Here is a 22,827-nt window from a genome sequence, read left to right as displayed (position 1 = left end):
GTCGTGGATGTGCCAAGGAGCAGGATCCCCAGCTCCCGGGCAGGAGCCGAGCTCTGCCGGCCACCCAGCTCCTCCCGCAGCTTCAGCCCCACCGAGGAGGTCCCAGCGGGACGCGGAGCTGAGGCAGGAGCTCTGGCTCTCTTGTGGCGCCGGCTGTGACGAGTGTGTCACCTGCCTGCCACCCCCCCGCGCCCCAGCCCCCAGGAAACGCTGCTCACTGCCCCTGGAAAGCCGCACGCATCATATGACTGTGCGGTCAGCCGCAACCGCGCCAGCCTCGATAAGGGAGCGAGCTGTTTGCCTCCCTCGGCGGCCAGCTTCCAAGAGCCCTGCTGTTCAGTCAGCCACATTGCTTGGGCCAGTGGAAATATTTTCACCAAAGCACTTTCTTATCAATGAAAACTCTTTTTTTTTTTTTTTTTTGGATTGAAACCCTCCAATTTTCCTTGGGGTTGATACCTTTAATTCTTTTCAAAAACACCAGAGGAAAACCCAGAGCATTGCCCCTCCAGTTTGGGATAGGGTGTGCATGTGTACTTTTTGCCCATAAAAACATGGTTTCTTGGATAATGGTCCTTGTGTTCACAGACTTAGGGCAACCCCAATAGCCTCTCTCTTCACATCAACCTGGGTCAAGCTGAGAATGAGACAAGGCTTTGCAGGCGCAAGAGCCTAGTCTTGGAGGCCACCCTGCTGCAGCCGTTAGATGGAGGAGCAGAGAGATCCGGGGATCAGAACATTTACCCGTGGTCAGGAGACCTAGCTCAGCCTCCTCCAAAGCAAAGGCTTCTCTTCTCTGGGGTATCGGAAACCAGAAAACTGCACTTTTTTTTTTTTTTTCCAAAGAATCATGGAATGACACTGGGTGGCTTGGGCCGCTGGAGGACATCTAGTCCAAGCCTCCTCCACAAGCCGGGTCACCTACCACACGTTGCACCGGACCAGCTCCCAGCAGGTGTTGAACGCTCTCAGAGAAGGAGACTCCACAGCCTCTCTAGGCAGCCTGTTCCCTGCCCTGTCCCCCTCACAGCCAACAAGTTTCTCCTCAAATTCAGGCAGAGCTTCCCGTGTTTCAGCGTGCGGCCGTTGCCTCCGGCCCTGTCGCTGCCACCGCTGAGAAGGGCCCGACACGTCCTGTCCTCCCTCCCTCGCGGTGCTGCTGCCCCCACGAGCTCCCTCTGGGCCGGCTCCTCTCCAGCTGGGCCGGCCCCGCTCCCGCAGCCCCTCGCTGGGCTCTGCCGCAGCCCCGTGTCCCTCCTGGCCTGGGGAGCCCAGCACGGGACTCGGCCCTGCCGAGGCGGCCTCCAGGGCTGAGCGGGGCAGGATCCCCTCCTCCTCCTCCTGCGGGCAACGTCCTCCCCATGCCCTAAGACACGAGGACCCCCGGCACTGCCAGCCCCTCAGAGCCCCGGCGACTCCCGCTCCCCTCACCGCCCGCCAGGGGTGGCGGCGCGGACTACATCCCCCAGCATGCACCGCTTCGGCGCGGCGGGCCCTCCCCCGCCGGTGACGTCGGCAGCGCTGATTGGGTCAGTCCCGCGCGGCTGCCAGTCCCCGCCCTCCGAGCCGGCGCCTCGTGGTTCTTAAGCGGCCCGCAGGGAGGGCGCTGCTCTTCGGAGCCCGATTGGTGGAGGCGCTTGGCGTCTTGGGCGCTGATTGGCGCGGTGTGCTGGGGGCGGGGCTTGTCAGGGCGCGCCATGCTGGGCCGCGGGGCAGTGGCGCCTCATGGCGACGCGGGTGTCAGCGTGGGGGACAGCGCGGCGGGGCCGGGAGCGCCGGCTCCGGCTCCGGGCGCCGCCTCCCCCTTCCAGCGGCTGGCGCAGGCCCGGCGCCTGCGGGACCTCCGCGGGGACGGCGGGGTGCTCAAGGAGGTGCTGCGGCCTGGCACCGGCGAGCCCGTGCCCGCCGACGCCTCCGTGGCAGGTACGGCCGGAGCGGCGCCCGCTCTGCCACCCGCCCGGGCCGCGGCGCCCGCAACCCTCCCGCATCACCCGCAGCGCAGCCTCCCCTCACGGGCCCGACACGACCGGCCTTCCCCGGGCGGCTCCCCCTGCGCCGGCCCTTGTGGCGGGGACGGGAGCTGAGGACAGACACGATCCCGGGGGCCGCTGCTCCCGCGTGCCCTCTGCCCCGCAGGGCAAGGCCTCCGCGGCCGGCCCTAAATCACCCTTCGGCCGAGGCTCGGCAGGACGGGACCCGTTTCCAAGGGTGCCCCGAGCCCACGGGCGTTTGTGAGCTGACAACCTGAGCGCTCCCCGAGATGTCAGCGCCGGTGTCGGAGCGGGAGCTCCGCGTGCTCGCGCGGGAGCCTTGCTGCTTCGGAGACGCCCTTGCGGGCGCTGCGCCCTCGGGATCGTCTGTTTAACTTCCTGTGGCTGGCAGATTAAGCGAAAGGACATCCTGACCTTGGGAAAAGCAGGATTTCCCGGTTCCCCCTATACCCACGGCAGACGGAAGCAATCTGAAGCTGGAGGCAATTCCTGTTGAGGGCTTAGTTGTGAGGAACCACTGGTGTTCTGAGCTGAACCAGAGCTGCCCATGGACCATTTCTTTATTCCAGAACTCAAACTTTGGGTGGGAAAGGCTTTGTTAAGTTTTTTCTAGATGCTGGGGTATTTTATTTTTTTGTAGCAAAAATTTCTGTTCTTCACAAAATTTTCCCTGTTCCTTAACAAAATCTCATCTCTTCACTTTATCTGGTGACAGTGTTAAAACCCAGCCGGTGCTGCTTGGTTGAGTGATGAGTTTTAGGTATAATCACAAGGGGGTTTGTGTTTTACACAAAACTGCTGTTTTACAGCCCCAGGGGAAAGAAAAATGGGGTGGTTGGTGTGGCAGAACCATTTCCAGCGTGCTGCCCAGGGCATCGTTTCCAGTCACTAAGTCAGACTGTTGTTCTGTCCCCTTCTCCTTGCTGCTCGTGTTGGGCTGCGCAGTGAAGTACTCGGGATACCTGGAGTATGCGGATGAGCCCTTCTGCACCAACTGCTGCAGGAAGGTCCCTCGCCTGATGAAACTTGGAAAAGGTAAATGGGGGCTGTGAAACTTGTCCTGGGACCTGAGAGTTTGAAAGACCTGCCCTTTAGGGCGTATTAGTTTAGACTCTATTTGGTCCCTTTAGACCATTGGAAGCCTTTAAAGATCCTTGCAGGTGTTGGTTAATCCAGAGTCTTTTAACTTTGGGAGTCAACAGCAGGTGCTATGGGTGTTCTTGCTGGGTGCTTAATACATGTCCTGAAACAAGCACTGTCTTAATGGTTTAATGTCACCTGAGAGGTGTTGATGCTTGCTGCTTGCTTGTTCCCGTGGCTGATGGCCTCGGTAATCCAAGCATGAGGAGCAGCTGTATGTGAGCACAAGCTGTCATCATGGTGCTGAATTGACTTTTGCAGTTGATCGGCTTTGAATTACCAAGATTTCCCCTCTAGGCTTTAAGAGAAATTCAATGTCGAGGAGGGAGGGCTCTGCTTTCTCATGACCTTCTGTTTCTTGGTGTGACAGACATTACGCTCTGGGGGCTAGAAGTCGGCCTGCTCACCATGAGGAAGGGAGAACTGGCGAGATTTGTCTTTGCGCCCGATTACGCCTATGGGAAGCTGGGCTGTCCTCCCCTCATCCCCCCAAACGCCACGGTCTTGTTCGAGGTGGAGCTGCTCGACTTTCTGGACTCGGCGGAATCGGACGGATTCTTTGCTTTGACTGCTGTGAGTTGCCTTGTTAAGGCTTGAGATGCAAATCTGGAGTTGAAAACTTTATTTCTGCTTTGTCAGAAGCCTTCTGATTTCACTAGAGGGCACCAGCTTCCAGGGAGTTCTGTGAAGCAGCAGGAACAGTAACTAGCTCTTGAGAAGAATAAAATCTTGTTAGGTTGCTGCATCAATTTGCCCCTCCTCTCTTTTCCCTTCTCCCCCTCTGCCTCCTTCCCCCAGTTTTTGTTTTTGCTTCTTGGCTGCTGTCCCGAGTGCTCCTTCACGGTTCGCTTTCCTCCCCGGTGAATTGCAGTGTGATTGTTAGTTCCCCCTTTTCACACAGAAAGCTTTGGGCTGTGGTTGTGGGTCAGTGGTCGGGGCACAGGCAGCAACGCTGATGGAAGGAGGCCCTTTCTCTTCCCCTGCTGCTGTTGCAGAGGCCCCTCTTTCCACAAGTGCCTCGAGATCAAACCGCTCTGTCGTTGCTGCAGTCGATCTTCCACCCCTTCCTCGCGGCTGGCTGCCCTTTCTGGCTAACTCGGAGCTAGTTTAAACTCCCAAACCTAGGAGAAAACCTGTCTCTCGCTTTTTGGGGCGCCTGGCCAGCCCCAGAAGTAGCTTTTGGGCTGGCTTTGTGGTGCTCCTCACCAGGCCTTGTCTGCACAGGGTGACCAGGGACTTGTTGCAGCCTGGGGATGGGAAATGCCAGAGGGCAGTGGCCTGACGGCCGAGACGGGGCCTTGGCAACACTTTAGCTCTTGCTGTGGGCATACGAGAGGCCTGCAAAGGGCTTTCCTGCCATGATCCCTGCCAACTTGAATTGACACACAGGTATTTTCCTCGTGCAGGAACAGCAGGGAATGTTTCCGCTACAAAAGGTGTTGAAAGTGGCAGACACGGAGCGCGAGTTCGGCAATTACCTCTTCCGTCAGCAGCGCTTCCCGGATGCCAAAGACAGATACAAAAGGGTAGGACACGAGGAAGTTTTCTCCGTGGCCTGTGGAAGTAACAATTATTGAGTGCTAACTCACCGTAACAAGTGTGAGTTTGAGAGCAAATGCTTTAATTATACTTTCCAGGTATAGTTTATTATTTAAGAACATTTCTTAAATGCCTGGTTTTGTGTGAGCACCGGTGGTAAGTGAATGGCACTGAAGGAGGAGAAGGGATGGCAGAAATAAGGTGACCTCTTCTTTTTCCCTAAGCTGCACAGCTGCTGAGCTCCAGCTGTGACAGGAGAGGGTATCTTGGTGCCCTTATGAGCTCGGAGCAGTTTGCTTGATTGCTTTGGCTGCTGAGCTGGAGCCCTTCAGGACAGCTTTCCCTAGGAGAGGGTGTGATGCACTGTGGTCTTGTATTGCAGTGGCAGTCTGGATCAATGCTTTCAGGAGTAATTTAGGACCCTTGTGCTCTGCAAAGAGGTGTCCAGTCACCTGGGTGCTTTAGCTTTACTTTTAGCCTCCTGGGAGAGACATTTTTCTGTTTTTTTCCCCTGAACTGGAAACTTGTGAGACTTTTCTGTCCCCCATTGATTTTTTTCTTGCTATTTCTTTCTAAGCAAGAATATTTTAAGTGATCTTTCTCCAATTTGATTTCCCTTATATCTTTGCCCTTAAAATCTGGTTCCTGTGTGTAATTTTTCCCTTTTTTTAGTTCCTTGATACATTTGTAAAGCTGTGTTTTACCTTTAGGAAGATAGGATGCTTTTGGCTGAGCTGGCTAGTCATGCTGATAATGCCATGCAGTAGCCTTGTGATTTTGTGAGGTTTTTTAACTGGCCTAGATAAATGGAAACATGGATGTAGCTGGCCGATCAGATACATCTTTTACTTTTCATTACAAACCCATCGTGTGCTGGTGTTGTTTCCCTGTTTGCTCAGGCTTACTCCGTCCTACGTCGCAGCCCTTGCAGCGAGGCAGAGCAGTGTCAGATTGACGCTTCGAAGTTGCTGGTGCTCCTCAACCTCTCACTTACCTACCTGAAACTGGAGCGTCCTGCCCAAGCTCTGACCTACGGAGAAAAAGCTTTGGAGATCGACCAAAGAAATGCCAAAGCTCTGTTCAGATGTGGCCAGGTGAGCAAAAAGAATTCCTCTAGCAGATGCATCAAGCACTGTCCCAGTTCAGCTGCCGCTGGGGGTACCTGCAGTATACTGAAGAGAACCACTAAATTCTGGCCAGGACTTTAAGTTCCTAGAACAGGCAGTGGTTTGTCTGCATTTGACCTGCTGGAAAGTCTGGTCTTCTGCAAATCTGTCACAGCCCGTTGCTTAGGGGATTCCTGAACTACCTGGATCCGTCTCAGAAATGTTTGTGGTTGTGCATGTTTCGATCCTGAAGAACGGGAGCGAGTCTATATTTATCCTTCGATGTATCTGTCTTCTCTCAATGACAGGCTTGTCTCTGCATGACAGAATATGAAAAAGCCCGGGATTTCCTGGTCAGAGCTCAGCACATACAGCCGTTCAACCATGATATTAACAACGAGCTGAAAAAGTTGGCAAGGTGAGAGAACTCCTTCTCATTGCTGTGGAAGAGGGGGTGTTTAGATAGTCTGAAAGCACCCACTCAAAAAACTCGGGTGTTTGTTAAAGAAAATAATTATTGGGGCTAGTAAGGGACTGGGGAAAATCCAGATCTGTTTAGCTTGGAGGAGGTTGGTTCAAATACTTTACAGCCACATCGGCTACAGGAGATATGTGAGAAGCTGAGAGTATCCACACTTTCTGTGCAGGTTCCCTGCGGGGGTATCTGTGTTGTACTTCATGTGAGTAGGTGGGTCAGGCCGATGACAGAAAAGCAGGGGCTGCTGAACTGTCTTGAAACCAATGAAATACTGTAGGTTAGAGCTCATGGTAATAACATGCTGAAATAATAAGTGTGGCTTCAATTTCCTCAAGGACAGTGGTGGATTACAACAGTTCTTCTGTACTGCAAATGCTACACTGTACAATGCTACAAATACTAATGTTAGTGTGTAGGAAGGTCTTGAAAGTGAATTCCTTGCTGTCTTGGAGGCAGTAAATGAGCAATCCTGAAGGCAAACCTTCTCTTTGCTCACAGGCTGAATACAGTGCAATCCTGCCAGCCTTAGTCATGTCTTTAGTCCCACCAAAATATGACTAACACTAATCTCCATCCTCATTCTTTTCAGCAAAAGCACTAGCTAGTTCCCGAAAATGCATGCTGTACTTCTGGCACTGCTGACAGATGCAGAGTGCAACAAATCCCCAGCTTCAGAGATCACAAAATGGCCCTTGAATGGGAACATTTTCCTTTGCTGCACATGTCTAACAGTGACACATGGCTTGTAGGGAGCTGCAACATCTCTTGTTAGACCAGTTGGTGCAGTGGAAAAAGCCAGTCTCACTGTGGGCTGAGTCCCTTTGCCAGGTAACACTCAGTTAAGAGCTGTTCACACATCTGTGTCTTGTATAGCAAAATGTCCTTTAATAGTCTGTGACAACATTAAGTCTCCAAACTTTTCCTGTGACCGCGGAAGTATGAAGAATGTGAAGACAATATTAGTTGTCCATGTGGAAATCTGAAATGCAGCACTCATTCCTCCTAGTCCAGCTGTGGGCACATAGCTCCCAAACCACTAGGTAAACACAAATAGTTTTTAAATTGCTCAGAATGACTAGGTAGCTCCTCCAGGAGGCATGTGGATGGTGTCGAGGACTCACTGGTGCTAGACATACTGATTCTAGCAGCCTCGTGCGTTATCTTAGACTCATTCCAGATGCATCAACTGGTAGAAGATAAGGCCGGGCTGGTCCTGCCGGGAAGCAGTGAGGCATTCCGGCTGCAGGGAAACGGCGCGTGGGTTTGGCACTGGAAATGGCACAAACAAATAACAGGCCCTGCAGCAACCTGAATGCATGAGTACCCCTTCAACCACCATCATCTTGGAGTTTCTGCCTCAGTGCCAGTTAAAATTGGAGAGATTTTTTTTTTCCTTTTTTGCTTTGTACTATGACAAAGGGTGAAATTAGCATGAAGTAGTTAGAGATGATGTTATCGGATGTTGTTAGCTGTGCCACACCTCAGTCTAGAGCTCTGTAATGTTGCCAAACCACACTGCTTGTGAAAACCCCTAATGTGATCTGGCAAATGTTTCAAAAATAGAATATGAATCAAAATCTTGTTCTTAAAGTCTTTCCACTTACCGAGTACATTTATACTTTGGGAGAAAAAAAAAAAAACCTGTATGTTAATAGCTTGCTTTTGCTGTTGAAAACAGAACGTAGAAAGGCATCCATGTAAAAGCTGAACATGATTTTTAGCAAAATTCGCTTTTACCTGAGAGAAAGAAGCTGATCCTGGGCCAGGGTGTTGGGGAACATGTCTAGTACCAGCTGTAGTGGTTTTATTTTATAGTCTTGTAGGTCTTGAAGTTGCCGGCAGTTTTATCAAATTTTATCAAATCCGGAATAAAATGCAGTTCTGACATCCAGCATGCAATTCTGTCCCCAAATGAGTAGCTCTGGGGTTTCCTGCTCCAGTAGGTGATGATTTCAGTGCCAAGTGCCTGCTGCTTGGAGGCCAGGTAGGCTCTCTGGTCTCTGCTTGGCATACGCAGACATGACAGTGTGTGTCTGCAAGATTGAAGAGATTTGCTGTGCTGAGATTCCTCTGAATGAAACGCTTAAAGTTCTGGACACAGAGGGGCTGGTAGGGGGACACTGACTGAGAGGACATGGCTGATGTCACACAATGTGCTCTGGTGTGTGGAAGCAGAAAGTTTGCTTTGACCTTACACGGTAGCAAAGGCAGTAAAGTTGCTTAGTCTGGCAGCAGTTAATTGCTGGGACAGGGTCCAAATGGAGTCACCCTCTTGGTCAGGGGTTCCTCCCCAGCGAGGCCCCGCTCGCGGCGAGGTAGGGACGCGGGACGGGGAAGAAACCGGGCTCCCCCCCCAGCACCTGTGGCACTACTTGGAGAAGCAGTGGTTAAAATGGAGGGGGTTTTGCCCTGCGGGTGTGACTCTGTGACCCACATGTCCTGTGCCTGTGTCCGTGCAGTCCCCTCCCCATCCTCTGACCAGATTTGAGAGGTCCGTGGTCACTGTACCTTACCAAGGAGCAGGGCACTGAGGGAGCTGCTTCCACAAGAATTGGCAAAAGTGTAGAAGACACCAAATTAGGCTGTAGGATACAGGAGGGGGATTCCTCTGCATCATACGCTTGCAAAACTGCCTTAGAAAGCATCTGACTGGCAAAAATGAAATAATCTAATTGGCTGGTGGTCACCAGCAGAGCAGAGCCCCAGGGTCTGTGATGAGGCACAGTGTTGCCACCCATCATACCTGGCAGAAACAAGGGCTTGGAGCAGCGCTGTTCCAGTGCTAGCTGTATGGTCTAGATTCAGTTAGTTTATTTAACAACAAAAAGGAAAACTTCTATTTGCAACACTGGTCGTTGAGCAGATGGCCCCAGCCCATGACATCGCGGTGTGCTCTGCTTTGCAGCTGTTACAAGGACTATGTGGATAAGGAGAAAGAAATGTGCTGCCGGATGTTTGCCCCCCTCAACTCTTCTCCTGCCTGACCAGAAATAAAGGTAACCAAACCATGAAAAAGGCTGAGGTCTCCCCAGACTTCTGCTCTGCTGCCTAGACAGTGTTTTTGGGTAGGGAACCAGCTTCTCTTCTGCACAGGAGGATTTTAGAGGCAAGGTAACCCGAAGGGGCAGGAAGGTAGGGCAAAAGGCTACCATGGGTCTGCTTGGAGGATCTTTCCTACCGAGCAAACTGGCATGGGACAGGAACCTGAGCCTGGCAGCACTTGGGTAAGTTTCGTTTTGTTGTTTCCTGTGCTGCTCATCCCAGCTATTCCCTCTCGGAGCCAGGGGGAGAAATAGCCATGTAGTCCTGTTTCCCTGCCAATTAAAAGAAACAAACAAAAAAAATGTTTCTGTCAAAGTTAAGAATTGGACTTCCTCCTCCCTTCCAGCACTCCTGTCTCGAGCTGCTGGAGTGCTTCACTTGTGAAAAATCTCAATATTTTATTTCTGGCTTTTTTTTTTTAATATTAAAAAGCCTGCTTGTATAGAAAATTTCAGATAGCTGTTTTGGTCTCTCTAAAGTCTTAAATCTTCTAGCAAAATTGACAGGGTTTATAAATGCACAAAGGCTCTTTGATCATTCTCTTTTTTTGTCAAAACCTTGGGAAGGGGGGAGGAACTGGAGGGGGAAGTGGAAATCTTCACTGGTCTCTCGCCTCAGGGTAAGCCCTCGGGAAAGGGTTGTGGAAAATGACAGCAGCCTTCTGTCAGAGCAGCAGCAGCTGAGGGCCTTCAGGGTTTGCTGCCGTGCAGTCTCACACAATAACAGCAATATTTTGCTGGAAATGAGTATTAGCAGCCTCTCCATCCCAAGCAACGAGGATGCAGCCGTGGCGTTTTCAGCTCGACTCTGGATTCTCTTCACTGCCTTACCAAAAAGACAGACTGCAGACAAGAAGAACTAGAATTTGAGGAAGAGGTTTCACTGAGTGGCTGCTTCATAAAGCAACGCATTGTGTTCCTGAGCCTGTGTGCATCCTTGCTGTAGTTTCTACCCCTGCTATGTTCCCCAGGCCCCGATCTCAGCTGAGCATGTTGCTAAACTGCTTAAGAAGGCAAATTCTTCTACTCCAGGTTCATAGGGAGACCGGCCAGACCTATTAACAGGTACCTGTCCCCGGGCGAGCAGCTCTGAACGGGGTTTTATGACTGACACGTGGTCTTGCCGGAGGTATGCAGGAAGCCCAGACATCTGCACTTGGCAAAGAGGCTCCGAGTCCATTTGCTGAATTTCAGTGACTTGGAAACCTCAATGACTTGTGTCTCCCATTTCTAACTGTAGCGCTTAGCAGGGCCTCACCTGGGAAGCTTGTACCAATCTGTGCCCTGCTTCATCTTGGAACTTGAAATGGACCTGATCTTCTCCCGGGTCACGAGAAAGAGCTACCAGAACAGAAACCTCTGGTAGAGGGGAGTTTTTCCTGAGGAATTTTAAGTGTTAGGCTGAGCTGGTTGTCAGACAGGGCTTTTCTGCTGGCTCCTGCAAGTGTTAGACTCTTTGCTGGAGTTTTACCTCTCGACACAGGTGATTGAGGGCTCTCAGTCATAGAGGTGTTTCACTTTCACTCAACTCAGTTTTAGTAACATTTTACAAATAAGTCTTCCAGATCGCAATTAATCACTGACACCTACATAGCACTTTATAATGCTTATTTGCTGCTCTTAATTCATCTTAAGAAGAGTCTCTCATACATGGAATTGCAGCGTGGTTGAGGTTGGAAGGGACCTCTGGAGATCACCTAATCCATCCCCCCTGCTCAAGCCACTGGAATCTAGTACTTAGTGATAAGGTGGCCTGTAAGCTTTGCCTGTAACGAGCCAGCAGGATTACAAAAGTTGTGGAAAACTTTCCTGTTTCCAGCTGGCAGGTGCTTGCTAAGCATTGTGCTGACCAGCTGTCCAGCTTAGAGTTGTAGCTTTGACACTACCTCTATTGTGGCACACTGTTAAATCTCTCTGATTCAAAGCTCCTACGCAGGTAGGTTTGATACTTGTTTTGGTGAATTCTGCAACGCTTATTTTGTTAAGGGAACAAATGGTTTGTTTCTCTGTACTAAGCAGTTAAAGGCTGTGTTATATTTCCTGTAATGACACTTAAGATACCCAAGGGTTGCACACTTGCCCCTCTGTGTGTTTGGGTTGCTTGCATGTGCCTAGACACCTGTGTGGGCAGGTTGTTTGGTATGTGCACAGCTGAATACTTCTATTGTCCTCCTAAACTGCAGACTGTGGATGGGCCGAGGACCACTGGCTTGCTGGAGCACAGCTTTTTGGTGACAGAATGCTAAACCCTGGAAAAAAAATAACTGCTGTAGTCATCTGTGAGCAAGAGAGGATTTAATCATGAAGGGTGCAGACAAATTCCTTAGAAATGTCTGGATTCTGGGCTGTGGTGATGGTTTCATTTCAGAAAGATGAGCCTCGCCGAGTGCCCCCATGCCAGGCTGACAGCTTGTGTCCAGCAGGCATCTCCGCTCCAGGACACTGGAGAAGCGGAGAGCGTGCGGGGAAGTGTTCCCGGGAAAACAGACAGTACTGAAGCTATGGCAGGAAACTCTGAGGTCAAGCTTGAGATTGCTACAAATAGCAGGGCCTAGCAATTTTGAAGCCGTTATTTGGTGAGAGTTGGCTGCAGAACTGGGACTGTGTCGCCAGGTAGAAGTGAGTATAATTGGGCTTAAAACTAGCAGCAGTTGCCAGTTAAACTGACCTAATAAGCTAAAAGAGACTTGCAAATAAGCTGGGAAGTATGCACATAATACAGTCAAAACTCCTGACTTGGGAAAGCTCCAGTCTTTGAGTAAACAGCAACTTGCTGCTTTCCCTCCTACTTTCCTGTATTTCGGAGCTGAAGATCTAAAATATCCCTCCCGCTGGTGCTGTCCCTACCCACTGTGCGATGCTGAACAACACAGAACCCAGCAATTTCACTTCTTCTGTAGAGAATGCAAATTATTGTACCACAGAGATGTCCTGTGTTGTGAAGGAAATTCTGTTAAGCATCTGTGTTATGCTAAGTATTGCTAGAGCTAGTGGGAAGGCTTGAAGGATGACTTAATTAAGCATTCTCCTTGCTAAGCAAAGGAAGAGGAGCTTTAATAAGGTGGTTGGTGCTTTTTTGTTTGTTTGTTCTTGTTCAGATCTCCTCCTCCTCTGGCATCTCCCCTTTTGCAGAGTTCTGCAGTTGAAGTTTATGGTAGTGCCTGTAACAGCTTACGAATCTTCCAGAAAGGTGAGGTCTCTCCCCAAAAACTGCAAGTAGCGACTGCGTCACCTCGACTCTATGGATCCTCTGCCACAAGTTTCCCAGTGACTTGTGCTAGACCTGGGTGTTTGATTTGTAACAAATCAGGTAACAGATCAGACAGCAGGTTTGGGCAAAAAGTGGACGGGGAGAGAAGTGAGGACAGAGACCAGTAGGTTGGTGTTGGATACCTGCACCTGGGGTATACTGTGCTGTTGGAGGCTTAATGTATTTTTAGAAACGTGGAAGCTTGTTTACAAAAGGCCTTGATGAGGGCACATACCTCGCTAGAGGTGGCTTTACCCAGACCTGGAGGTCTGAGCTGGGCTTAGGAGTGAAAAGATCATCTGAAAAGGAAAGGAGAGAGACCCTGGCAGTATCCCACGGGCTGCGCTGCAGGGCTGGTGCGGTGATGCCCTCTGGGCTGACCCGAGGGCCGCCTCGGGCCCCAGCCCTGGGCCATCACTCTTAACTTTGCTTGCAGCAGCAAGGAGGTGAGTGACTATTTGAAGGCTTTGCACAAAGCACCGTTTTTAAAGTCTCCTTTCTCTACCTGTGTGTTGCTGTGATAAGCTACGTGAAGTGGAAGTGTTTTGTTGCTTTAGAGGGCAAAGAGGCAAACTGGATAAACCTACCTCGAGCATGCACTGACCGGAGAGGCCTTGGCCCGGAACCTGCTGCAGGTGTGTGGCTCATGCTGGGGATCGGGGTACGGCTGAAAGGTGCTGCTGGCCGAGGTGGAAGCCCCCGGTGCTGCTTCTGCTTCTTGCCACGTTGCTGCCAGTGCCGTGAGCAGCTCTCCAGGGGCTCCTCCCATTGGAAGTGGCAGACGGGCAGCACTGACAGATCTGGCCGCCGGGTCAGGTCCCGATCAAGAATGCTGCTAACTTTCTCCTTGAACTAGTAGAAGAAGTGTCTGTCAAACCCCATTTAGTAGCGTATGGGGATGCACCACCTTGAACTGCAAAAAAAGGGCCTTTTTCCATGTAATGACAGTGGGCTTGTCCTTCCTAGCCTGGTTTCTTGGAGTGCTGTGGGTATGGAGAAGTGGAACCAAGCCAGTGGATAGTGCTCTGGAGCTGGGAGGATGTTAACTGCCTCTGAAGAGGGAAAGATGGTTCTTACTGCATCATGAGCAGAAACACGGAATTATCTCATCGTGATGTGCATGAACTTAGGCCAGCCCTGGCCAGGCTGTTGTCCCTGTTGATACCAGCAGCACTGGGAACCATCGGTGTTACTGAATGTCTTTGTGTCTCCCCAGTTCAGCCTCATGTTGCTCAGAAGAGCTCTGTGACCAGGACCAGGCACCAGAGCCGGTAACAGCAGTCAGGAGCAGGAGTGCCTAGGCCTGAACAAAGCTAATACATGACAAGAAAAAACTCCAACTGATGGTGGTGCAAACTGTGCCCTCGTGGCTGATTCTGGGAGGGGAGTCTAGACTAGATGGTGACTTGAACGGTACCAGGGCAGTTGTTATGTCCAGTTAGTGGCCATAGAGCTTGGCCACGGGACAGCTTTTATGATTCTCAGTGCCAAGGGGCAGCAGGCACTAATGACTGTTTCACATCTGGGGATGCCGCTCTTGGGAAGACCCTCGCTGAAGGGAGCGCCTGGTGCTGCTGTGAGCTGCTTCACACGTCCACAGAGAAGATGGATGTTGCTGCTCCCTCTGCAGCAGCGGGAGAGGGGACCTTCCTGCGCCCTTCCCAGACCTGTTGTGCTTTATCAAGGAACTGGTGGTTTGACAGAATGCTGTGCGTTACTGACAATGCAGTAGTCTGAGGTTATGGAGTCCTGAGAGCTGTTTTAAGGGGCAGTTTCAGCCTGGACTTGCTAGTTGAAGTTCTTTCCGACCCAGACAAGTGTGTGTTGAATACTTCATCCTTTCCTTTCACCTTCCTGTGTTTGTCCCTCTTGTTCTCTTGAAAATGGTTTTGCTGCTTTGTTCAGATGCTGATTTAAGGGACTTTTTAAAAGAAATACTCAGGAATGAACTTTTTGTTGTTTTCCCTTTTCTTTAAGTGCCCTTGCCTTATCGTAGACCTTGCCTTGTCATAGCTGTCTTGACAAATCCTTCAGCCATGACCTCAGGTTCAGGATGATAGTGCATGTCATCAGCACTCGGTGTCTTTGGAATAAGGGCTTGGTGAAGCTCTTGGATAAGTCTATCCTTCCACTTAAACGTCTGTCTCGCTTAGAGGCAGTGCTTGAAACTCACCCTGGGTCTTTTGCAGTGCAAGAATCATAAACTGACTTACAGAAGAGGCTTCCTGAGGAAAGCAGACATGTAAGGACAGATCTTCAAATGGCAATGAAAGTTCAGTAGTTTTTGCACCTTTATCTTTGAATTTGGACATCTGGTGCATCTGCAGTAAGGTAGACACAGCAGCTCTTGGTCAGAGAGCGTTATCAGGCTTAATTTCCTTCACACCTGGGGAGTCTCTGAGCTGCTTGTTCTGCTCCACTTTAATGACAAGCTCTGTAGTAATCTTGGCCACTTGAAACGTAACAGCCAGACATCCCCAACCAGCATGTTAGAGAGCAGTGAGAGCATGGCTTACTGCAAAATTACTTCCATAGATAGCGGATAAGTGGAGTCCTAATTTAGATGGTTTTCTGAATGTGGTGTGTGCTTGGGGACAGGCTCAGTGTGGTGGAGATATGTAGCATACCCTTTTAATAATTGCCCAGAGCAAAACCTGTGATGCTTTAGTCTTCTAAATAGCTAAGCTGTTTCTTCTCTGCATATGGCAGTGGGCCATATTGGAACATCTTGTTATCAACCAGCCAATACCAACCTCAGGGCTTATTGCTTTTGCATCCAGCTCTAGCCCCTTCCTACTGCTTTTGATGCTCTTCAGAGCTGGAGATCTGTGGGAAAATGGTCCGGGGAGCTCTGTGCACCCTTTCCAAGCCTCCTGCTCTGAACTTAAACTGCTCAATGAGATCCCTGTGCAGCGATTGCAGTGCTGCGCTTCAGGGTTTACCGTAGCTGGCCTTTCTTCTTGGCTTTCAGAAGGGTTCCGGCCTGTTAGTAACCTCTTTTGAGGTCCACATCGTGCCTTTGAGAGAGCACGCTCGCTCCCTGGTAGCCGTAGCGTTCCCCCGAGCGTTTCTATCAGATGTTCCTGCTGGGCTGGTAGGGTTTTGGGTTGATCCTCAGGCAATTGCCCTTTGAGGCCTTCACCCCTTTGCAGTTCTGCGCTCCCAAGCGTGTGCAGAGCGTGCGCTTCCAGGAGCCCTTCTGCAGCCGCCCTAGGAGATGATCCAGCCTGTGCCGGGTGCCGAGCCACAGCTTCCCTTCCTTCCTTGTCCGGAGTCAGCCGCCATGCCGCTAGGGTTGGGAGAGAACGCTATGGCTGTAGGCAGAAAACCTCCCCTCCAAACACAGAGGCTACTTTGCCCTAGAGGAACTGTTGTCTCCTAAAGGTGTTTCTCTGATGCAGAGGTCAGGCTGGACTTCCAGGCTGTATTTTCACCACGAAGTTGATTATTTGCTTCTGAGAGCAGTAATCTATGGGTTGTCTTGGGGCAGTGCTGTTGGGAGTAAGCGTGGGCTTGACGAGGCCTCCACAGTTGTGCCTTGTTAGGTGCAGACTTGCTGTCCAGATGCCCTGTGTTTTGCCAAAAACACGATCTGCTGCCAGGTGCCCTCGTGGCACTGGCTTTTCCTACAAACTTTCTAGAAACGGGAAAGTAGGAGCTGGATAAGAGGCAACTACAGTTGCTTAGGCAAGAAAGCAGCTTCAATGAATTTGAAAGTCTCAGTAAAACACTCCCTCTTAGCTATGGCTTAAGACAGAGTGAAGGTGATGTGGATTGTAAATGACCAGTGATGGGTCATGTTTGCTGTAAACTGGCCATCAACTGTGTCTTGTCTTTATGAAGAACGAATGAAAATAGCAGGTACCAGCAGGCTGGTGTCTGAACTTCAAAGTGTGTGCGAGCGAGTGAGCTGCTGCCAGGCTGCTTTTAAAGGGTGGAAGCAAGCCCTGGAGTGCAGTGCTAGCAGGAGCAGGCTCTCCTCTACCTGCAGGAGCAGTGAGTGCTTTGAACACCGTCCAACTCGCTGTGTCTTCGGGGCCGCGCGCTTCCCTTCCGCTTCCCTTTTGATTGTGTCGCCATTAGGTGGAAATGAAAGAGATGAACTGATCAAACACTCCTCCGAATGGCTTCAGGGTTTCAGTTTGAATATATTTTTTTTTAATTAGCTGCATGTAAAGACTTTATGACTTCAAATAGGAGCCACGAAACCAGCAGCCTCGCAGTTTGATCCTTTGTTTTTCTGGTGCACAAGAAGTCTTGGTAGCTGTAGGTTTTATACCCAGCCAGACCCTCTGAACCGCAGCTAACAGCCAGTGGAAACATCAAGTGATTATCTTATAAGCATGCCTATCAGGGACACATAAAAAGAAGTTCTGTGTGTGTATAGCATTAGACTGACAAGTAGCAGCGAAGGCAGCTGCATTTTAAGAGGAGCAAAGATGGTTTTCTCTAATAAAGTAGAGGATATTGTAGCACATCAAGTGTAATGCTCTTTTTTCACTTTAGAAACATTTCTTCCCTTGTCCTAGTTGCTAGGACATTTATGCTGTGAGCAAGAGGGATGATTTAAGCATTTTTATCTCTGATTAATTTTCAAAGGACTAAGAAAAGAGATGACTTGAAGTGACTGCTGGTGGGTTTCTCTCTACGGAAACCTCCTCTCCCCTTTCTCCTGAGCAGGCTGGACCCTGAGTAGCGCCGTCAGCCTGAAGCGGAGGGTAACGCAAAGGAGTCCTGTCTCGGGTGACTCCACAGTTTTGAAAGGTTTGACAATGTGGAGTCGCCTGTTAGATAAAACTGTAACATGGGATTTAATTAGCCTGAGTGAACTAAGTGGCGATGTGCTGACTCTTTGCTATGTGTCCCAGCTTGTGCCAGGCTGGAAGTCTGCTAGAGGCTTATTTCTGGCCATCTTGGAAATTGTTTAACTGTTCTGTGCTTTTATTAACCCAAAATGTAATTTGGGGCAGCCTTTGCAAGAGGCTGATTGCCTTGATTCAGGCTTACCGATATCTGCTGGATGTCATTTGAGTTGGCAGAACTGAAGTGTCTCGTGTGGATCTGAAAGCACTAGAGCAGAATAAAACCTTGCATCTTGGGGACCATCAGGGGAGGTGAGTAACCTGCTATGAAAAGGAGATAAGACCAGGGACCTTCTGAGCTCCTTTTCAACCTGAATGATCTTGTGATACAAGAACAAAATAGTTGTCATCTGAGGATGTAGACTGTGAGGTGTACGGCTTGCACCTTGTGTGATACTTCATGTTCTCAATCTTTTGTCTGTGAAGTCTCTGTATTCCTCACAATTTCTGATTTTCTTGCCTTCTGGTCGGCAGTCTGAATGTTGATATCCCCGAAGGAACATGCTTCTGTATTTCACTACTGGTAAATTGATTTAAATTTGCCAAGCTCCCTGCTGCAGCAGAGCTGGCTGAGTGTGCTGAAGTGGCTGCAGCTGCAGAAAGAATAGGAAAAATTGGTTTGGGCTGCTAGTGTTCTCCAGCTGTGGGAAGAGAGAGCAAGTCTGGTGAATGGGCATCCTTTGGTCCTCAGAAAATCTGCAGGTTAGGTATGGGATACCTTGTGGAAAGGTTGCTAAGAATTTTGTTTGACTTTTTCCCATTAATGATGGAGGAATGAGATTGACTTCCCAGCAGTGTTTTGCAACCATCTGTATTGTGACAAATTGGGGAAACACCTTCCATATCTGCACTCCTCCATGGATGATCCATGCATGATCCATGCATGTTGCCAGTTATGGCAGCAATATGAACAGCCTGCTATGGAAATGTGTTACAGGCCTATTAAAAAGCAACAGGAATGTGTTTACTGGATGTGTCTCATTCCAGATTCCTCATTGCTTTGGGGACAACAGGGATCTCCACAGAATCATTGGATGCACCACATCTCTCCTGTGGAACCTGCATTGTTTGACCAACAGTTAAAATAAATAAATAAAATAACTGCTTGCAAAGGCCAAGGATTAGGAGATGCAGGGCTATGAGCAGGGTGAGGCAATGGGAAATCGTAGTTAGGAGGCACTGAAGGAGCAGAACTCTTGGCAGCAAGGTCAGTGCTGTTGAACTGAAGCCATGAAGTAGGTGATTTGAGTCCTGATCAGTGGCCTGTGAGAGGCTGCTTTGAAGTACAGAGTTGGGGGAAAATCCTATCTTAGGAACATACCTGCTTTATATCCAGAGGGAAACTTCCTCTATGCCTCAGTACTGGTTTTTCTCCTAACATAAAGGGGCTGGAGTGGTGGGATGGTGGAAGGTCAGGCACTGGGGTGGAGGAGAAGCAGCAGCTTCGCTTGGTGTCTAACCTGTTACCATCTCAGTGTCTGCTGGGACTTTAGGAAATGTCTTATCTGTGAGCAGGAGTGATGGGGCAAGAGGAAACTAAGGAGAAACAAATTGCTGGCAGGACTGTGTGTCTTGAATCTGTTCCAAGTGCCTCAACATTGTGCCTAGGCTTCTGCTTGGTGGTAATGCCCTGCACAAACCAGGTTGGGACCGTGCAAAGAAGATGGGGACAAACACATATACTGAGAAGCACTAGAAAACTCTGATAGGAGAATGGTGATTCCCGTGGGAAAGACAGAACTTCTTTCCCAAAGGCAAAGAGCAAGCATCCCAGAGCAGGCTGGAAAAGCACAAGTGGGCTGTAGTTTAGATGACCCTGTATTAGAGAGGGGATGGCCTCAAGGGCCCTCTCAGGGTTTTTCTGAGGTAGACTTGCTTGTTTTATGTTTATATTACTTAATACTCAATTTTCTCCAAGCCCTAAGTGAGGAAGGTTGTTGACTTTTGTGGTGATTTTGCTGTGCCTCTTCTGTGTGTGCTAATCCACAAAGCTCTTGGTGACTCTTTCAGGGCTACCATGGACATGTGCTATTAATGGTTGACCTTCAAATGCTTATAGTCACTGATACAGAAATAGAAATAAGTAGAAATAAAATGAACAGATGACCCTTACTGGAACCTTACTGACTGTGATGTTTTATTATCCTAGGACTTCCCCAGCTGATGGAAGGACCAACTCTTGGGCCTGCAGAAAACTCAAGATGGCATCCAGGAAAAGGGAGAAGCACCCTCTCCAGTTTGGAGAGGTGGCCTGGAGGCTCTGTTCATCTTACACAACCCACTTTCCAGAAGCTGGTTCTTGTTCAATTCTGAGGCTCAGTTTTCAGAAGAGCTAAGTTCCTCTGTGTGAAAGTGGAACGTGTCCTCTCTTTCTCCTCTCTGTCACATTCTGAAGAAACCTTTTCCTGACATCCTACCTCTTCCAGGTTCTGGGCTTTGTTGGGGGAATCTCTGAGTAGAAGTAGGATGCCATGAAGTCTTGTATTGTTTATACAGACTGTTCCTTAAAAATTAGGTTTATTATTAGTTTTTGTTCTGAGAAAATAAACCAATCTGAGAACTAATGCTAGCAGAACTTGTGCCAATTTATTGTGCAAGAGTGATGAATGTCTCTTTCAGTGCAAGGAACTGGAATTTGGAAACAGGGTCCAATTTGTTGTTAGTATAGCTAGCTCCCTTCTTGGGCAACACAGCGTGTTTTGCTCTTTGTTTTGGCTGAACGTTCCTGTGCATGTTGATGCTAAATTTCAAATTACTTAAGAAGCTTTTTTTTCTATTCAAGCATTGCTGACTTTTCTAAGTTTGCTCAGGTTGGTTTCCTTCTGGAGCAAAACTCACCGTATCCTCCCTGCATGTCTCTGAACATAGATCTTTGTGGTGTGACTGAGTTAATAAACACGAAACCAAATGCCTCTCAGTGAACCGGTGGCAGGCAAATACAGAACTAGAAAGAAACCACTTGAATTCCGTGGAGGAGGAACCTGGTAACATGAAACGATGTTTTCCTGGTATTTGTCCCCTCCATGTTTGGCTAGCAAGGTTAATGTCTTCAAAACATACTTCAGTGCCTTGTTGTTGACTTGCAGGGCATGGAGGGTTGCCCGTGGTAAATGTGTGTTCCAAGGCGGCTCCTTGCCAAGAGAGAAATGTCTTCAGCATTCTTGTTTTCCCCAGTTCTGCCAGCATCTTTATGGCTTTTGCATTCCGTACCACCAGACTTCGACAGTATCTTAAAATAAAATGCCCTCTCTGTAAGACATTCTGAAAAGAGCAAAGTGGAGGAAAGCTTTGGGTTGGCAGCACCTTCTAAGCACGCTTCTGGACCCTTTTGCTTGCCTATTTATTCTGGTCCTCTGCCTCTGGAGAAAGAACATGCTGGTAGCCTAGAGAAAGAAGGTCAAATCCTGCTGTGCTGCTTAGTTTGAAGAAAGGACAGATACAAAGGAATGTGGAGTTTGGGTCATTTGTAGTCTTTTCCCTTATTTTCTTTCCTAGATGTACTTTCCCAAAAGATTCAAAGAATATAAATCTGGTGAACAGAAAGGAAGAAATGCAGCTGTATAATACACATTATTTTGAATTATACAATAGAGTGCTTTACTTTTTTCCGTGGTCTTGATGAATAGTGTACAGTGTGAGTACATCTGAAATTCAAATATTGCACGTAACGTAGTTGGCAAGGCTTTTAACTGGGTTGAGCAGGCAACTCGAAGCACACACTTTGATTAAAAGATTACAAGCCCGTGCTCTCGTTTTGTTAAATGTGGCCGATTTCTCGTGTTTGGGTTTCCAGAACTATGGTAGATGGGCCTTCCCTGCTGTTCTCCAGTCACACAACCTGTGAAGGCAGCCTTATCTCAAGCTCACTGTTGTTGTTTATCTTCTCCTTTTCCAGAACAGTATTAAAATCTTATTCCCATCCATCTCCATTTGGTTGGCAGTGGAGTGGATGACTCACTGATCCCTTTTTGCTGGGTAGACACTAGATGGCAATGCATCCCTCAGAATACTTTGGCAAAGGGAAGCAGCTCAAGGGTTCATTTCTGGTGGGCTTAATATCTGGATATGGGTCTTTTTCTGTACAAATTGTTCAAATAACTTCCTTTGATCAGAAGCTGATGCCAGTTCCATGCAAGGAGCAGAGAGCTTCATGTTTTGTGACTGAGAATACAACGTAAGGCCTGGAGACAAAAATGTGGTTTAGTTTTCTAGCACAAGATAACTATGCCTTCAGCAAACTCTCTTTAGCCTTTTGCAGATCTGATGTGTGGTGTTTTGGCACTGGTCTGGTAGTCTTCAGCTGCTGGCATTAAGTGAGCATGCCTGGGTGCGCTTGAGAACGGAAACTTGTACCTGTGCAAGTAGCTGCAAGGGTAAAGGCAGAACCTGCAGCTTTCCAAGCGTGCATGGAGAAAGCTCCCTCTGGGAGGCATCAGTCCTGCAAAATCTTAAGTATATCCTCCACGCTTGGGCCTTGCTGCTTGGGTGCTGGTGAGACTGCTCACAGCGCAGCACGGAGGGGTTTTGTAACATTTGGCAAGATCGCTGCTCCTGCCATCAGCTGCCTGCTGCAAACTGCACGTTGCAGAGCTTCCAGTAATAGCAATTACCCTTCCCAGGGGACGTCTCCCTGCCTCCAGCTTGCGTTTGACCTAGAGTCTATCCCTGGGTTCATCCTTAGTTTGCTGATGCCCTAAGAACTTTATGTAGTTGAGTAGAGATGACCAAAGTATAATTTTTCGTTTTTTTTCCTTATTTATAATAAATTGCCAATAATTGCTACTACTGTTTCTTTTTTGAAGAAATACAAACGTTCAGCCTCTGGGCAATGTCAAACATATTGAATCTTTAATAAGCGTTAAAACAGAAATGCAACTCAAACTGAAAAAAAGTTTTGCAAATAATCTCAATTTGTAATTGTTAATCAGTAAGCTTGAACCTTTAAGTTTGCTATTGGGATTTTTTGACCAAAATGCCTTTATGCCTTTATTTTTTTTCCTCCTCTCTTCCAAATAGTTTTACAAATGTCTTTGGAACGTCCCAGGGAGAAACTACTTTAAAGGCTTGTTACCTTTTACAGTTCAAAAATAGTATTGAATTTTCAGTTTGGGTTTATCTCATGTCAACTTGCAGCTTCTGAACCTGACCAAGTATATGCCAAATTAAAACACTACCTGTTACATCATGTGATTTCTTCCTGGTGTGGGTGAGTTGAACCAAAACCTAAGATACTGTCTGCCCTCAATCCCTCTCTATGGGTTCAGTTCCTTGGTCTGTGAGGCAAAGATAAAACCTATTTGAAGCGTTAAAAATAAATCCTTGCCCTCTGCCTGTCAGTGGTGAGTCAGGGCTCCCAGCTTGGTGCCAACAAGCCCCCCAAATACTGCAGGGGGGCAGTGTGGCCCAGCGCTTTGGCCCGT

The 22,827-nt window shown here is 48.9% G+C and overlaps 1 protein-coding gene across 1 annotated transcript; it reads left to right on the top strand.

Moving 5' to 3' along the window:
- The first annotated feature begins 1,697 nt into the window (after positions 1–1,697).
- FKBP6 (FKBP prolyl isomerase family member 6 (inactive)) lies at positions 1,698–19,639 on the top strand. Its single transcript, XM_088529956.1, has 8 exons — positions 1,698–1,923; positions 2,937–3,026; positions 3,502–3,704; positions 4,538–4,657; positions 5,570–5,764; positions 6,085–6,194; positions 9,160–9,250; positions 19,557–19,639. Exons 1-7 carry the CDS (start codon positions 1,698–1,700, stop codon positions 9,236–9,238), a joined length of 1,023 nt encoding a protein of 340 aa, XP_088386082.1. The 3' UTR covers positions 9,239–9,250; positions 19,557–19,639.
- Positions 19,640–22,827: the final 3,188 nt, after the last annotated feature.

The sequence above is a fragment of the Tinamus guttatus genome, unplaced genomic scaffold (assembly GCF_059628265.1).
Source record: "Tinamus guttatus ecotype Peru unplaced genomic scaffold, ASM5962826v1 Tinamus_guttatus_pri_ptg000356l, whole genome shotgun sequence".
Taxonomy (NCBI): Eukaryota; Metazoa; Chordata; class Aves; order Tinamiformes; family Tinamidae; genus Tinamus; species Tinamus guttatus.
Note: the sequence above shows the minus strand (reverse complement) of the source record. Positions and strands in the feature narration are given on the sequence as shown.

Excerpts from the sequence above, each read along its gene's own strand:
- FKBP6 (XM_088529956.1), top strand. The coding sequence starts at position 1,698 with ATGCTGGGCCGCGGGGCAGTGGCGCCTCATGGCGACGCGGGTGTCAGC. Across the intron at positions 3,027-3,501 it reads CCTGATGAAACTTGGAAAAG|ACATTACGCTCTGGGGGCTA; the intron begins GTAAATGGGGGC and ends TTGGTGTGACAG. Across the intron at positions 4,658-5,569 it reads CCAAAGACAGATACAAAAGG|GCTTACTCCGTCCTACGTCG; the intron begins GTAGGACACGAG and ends CTGTTTGCTCAG.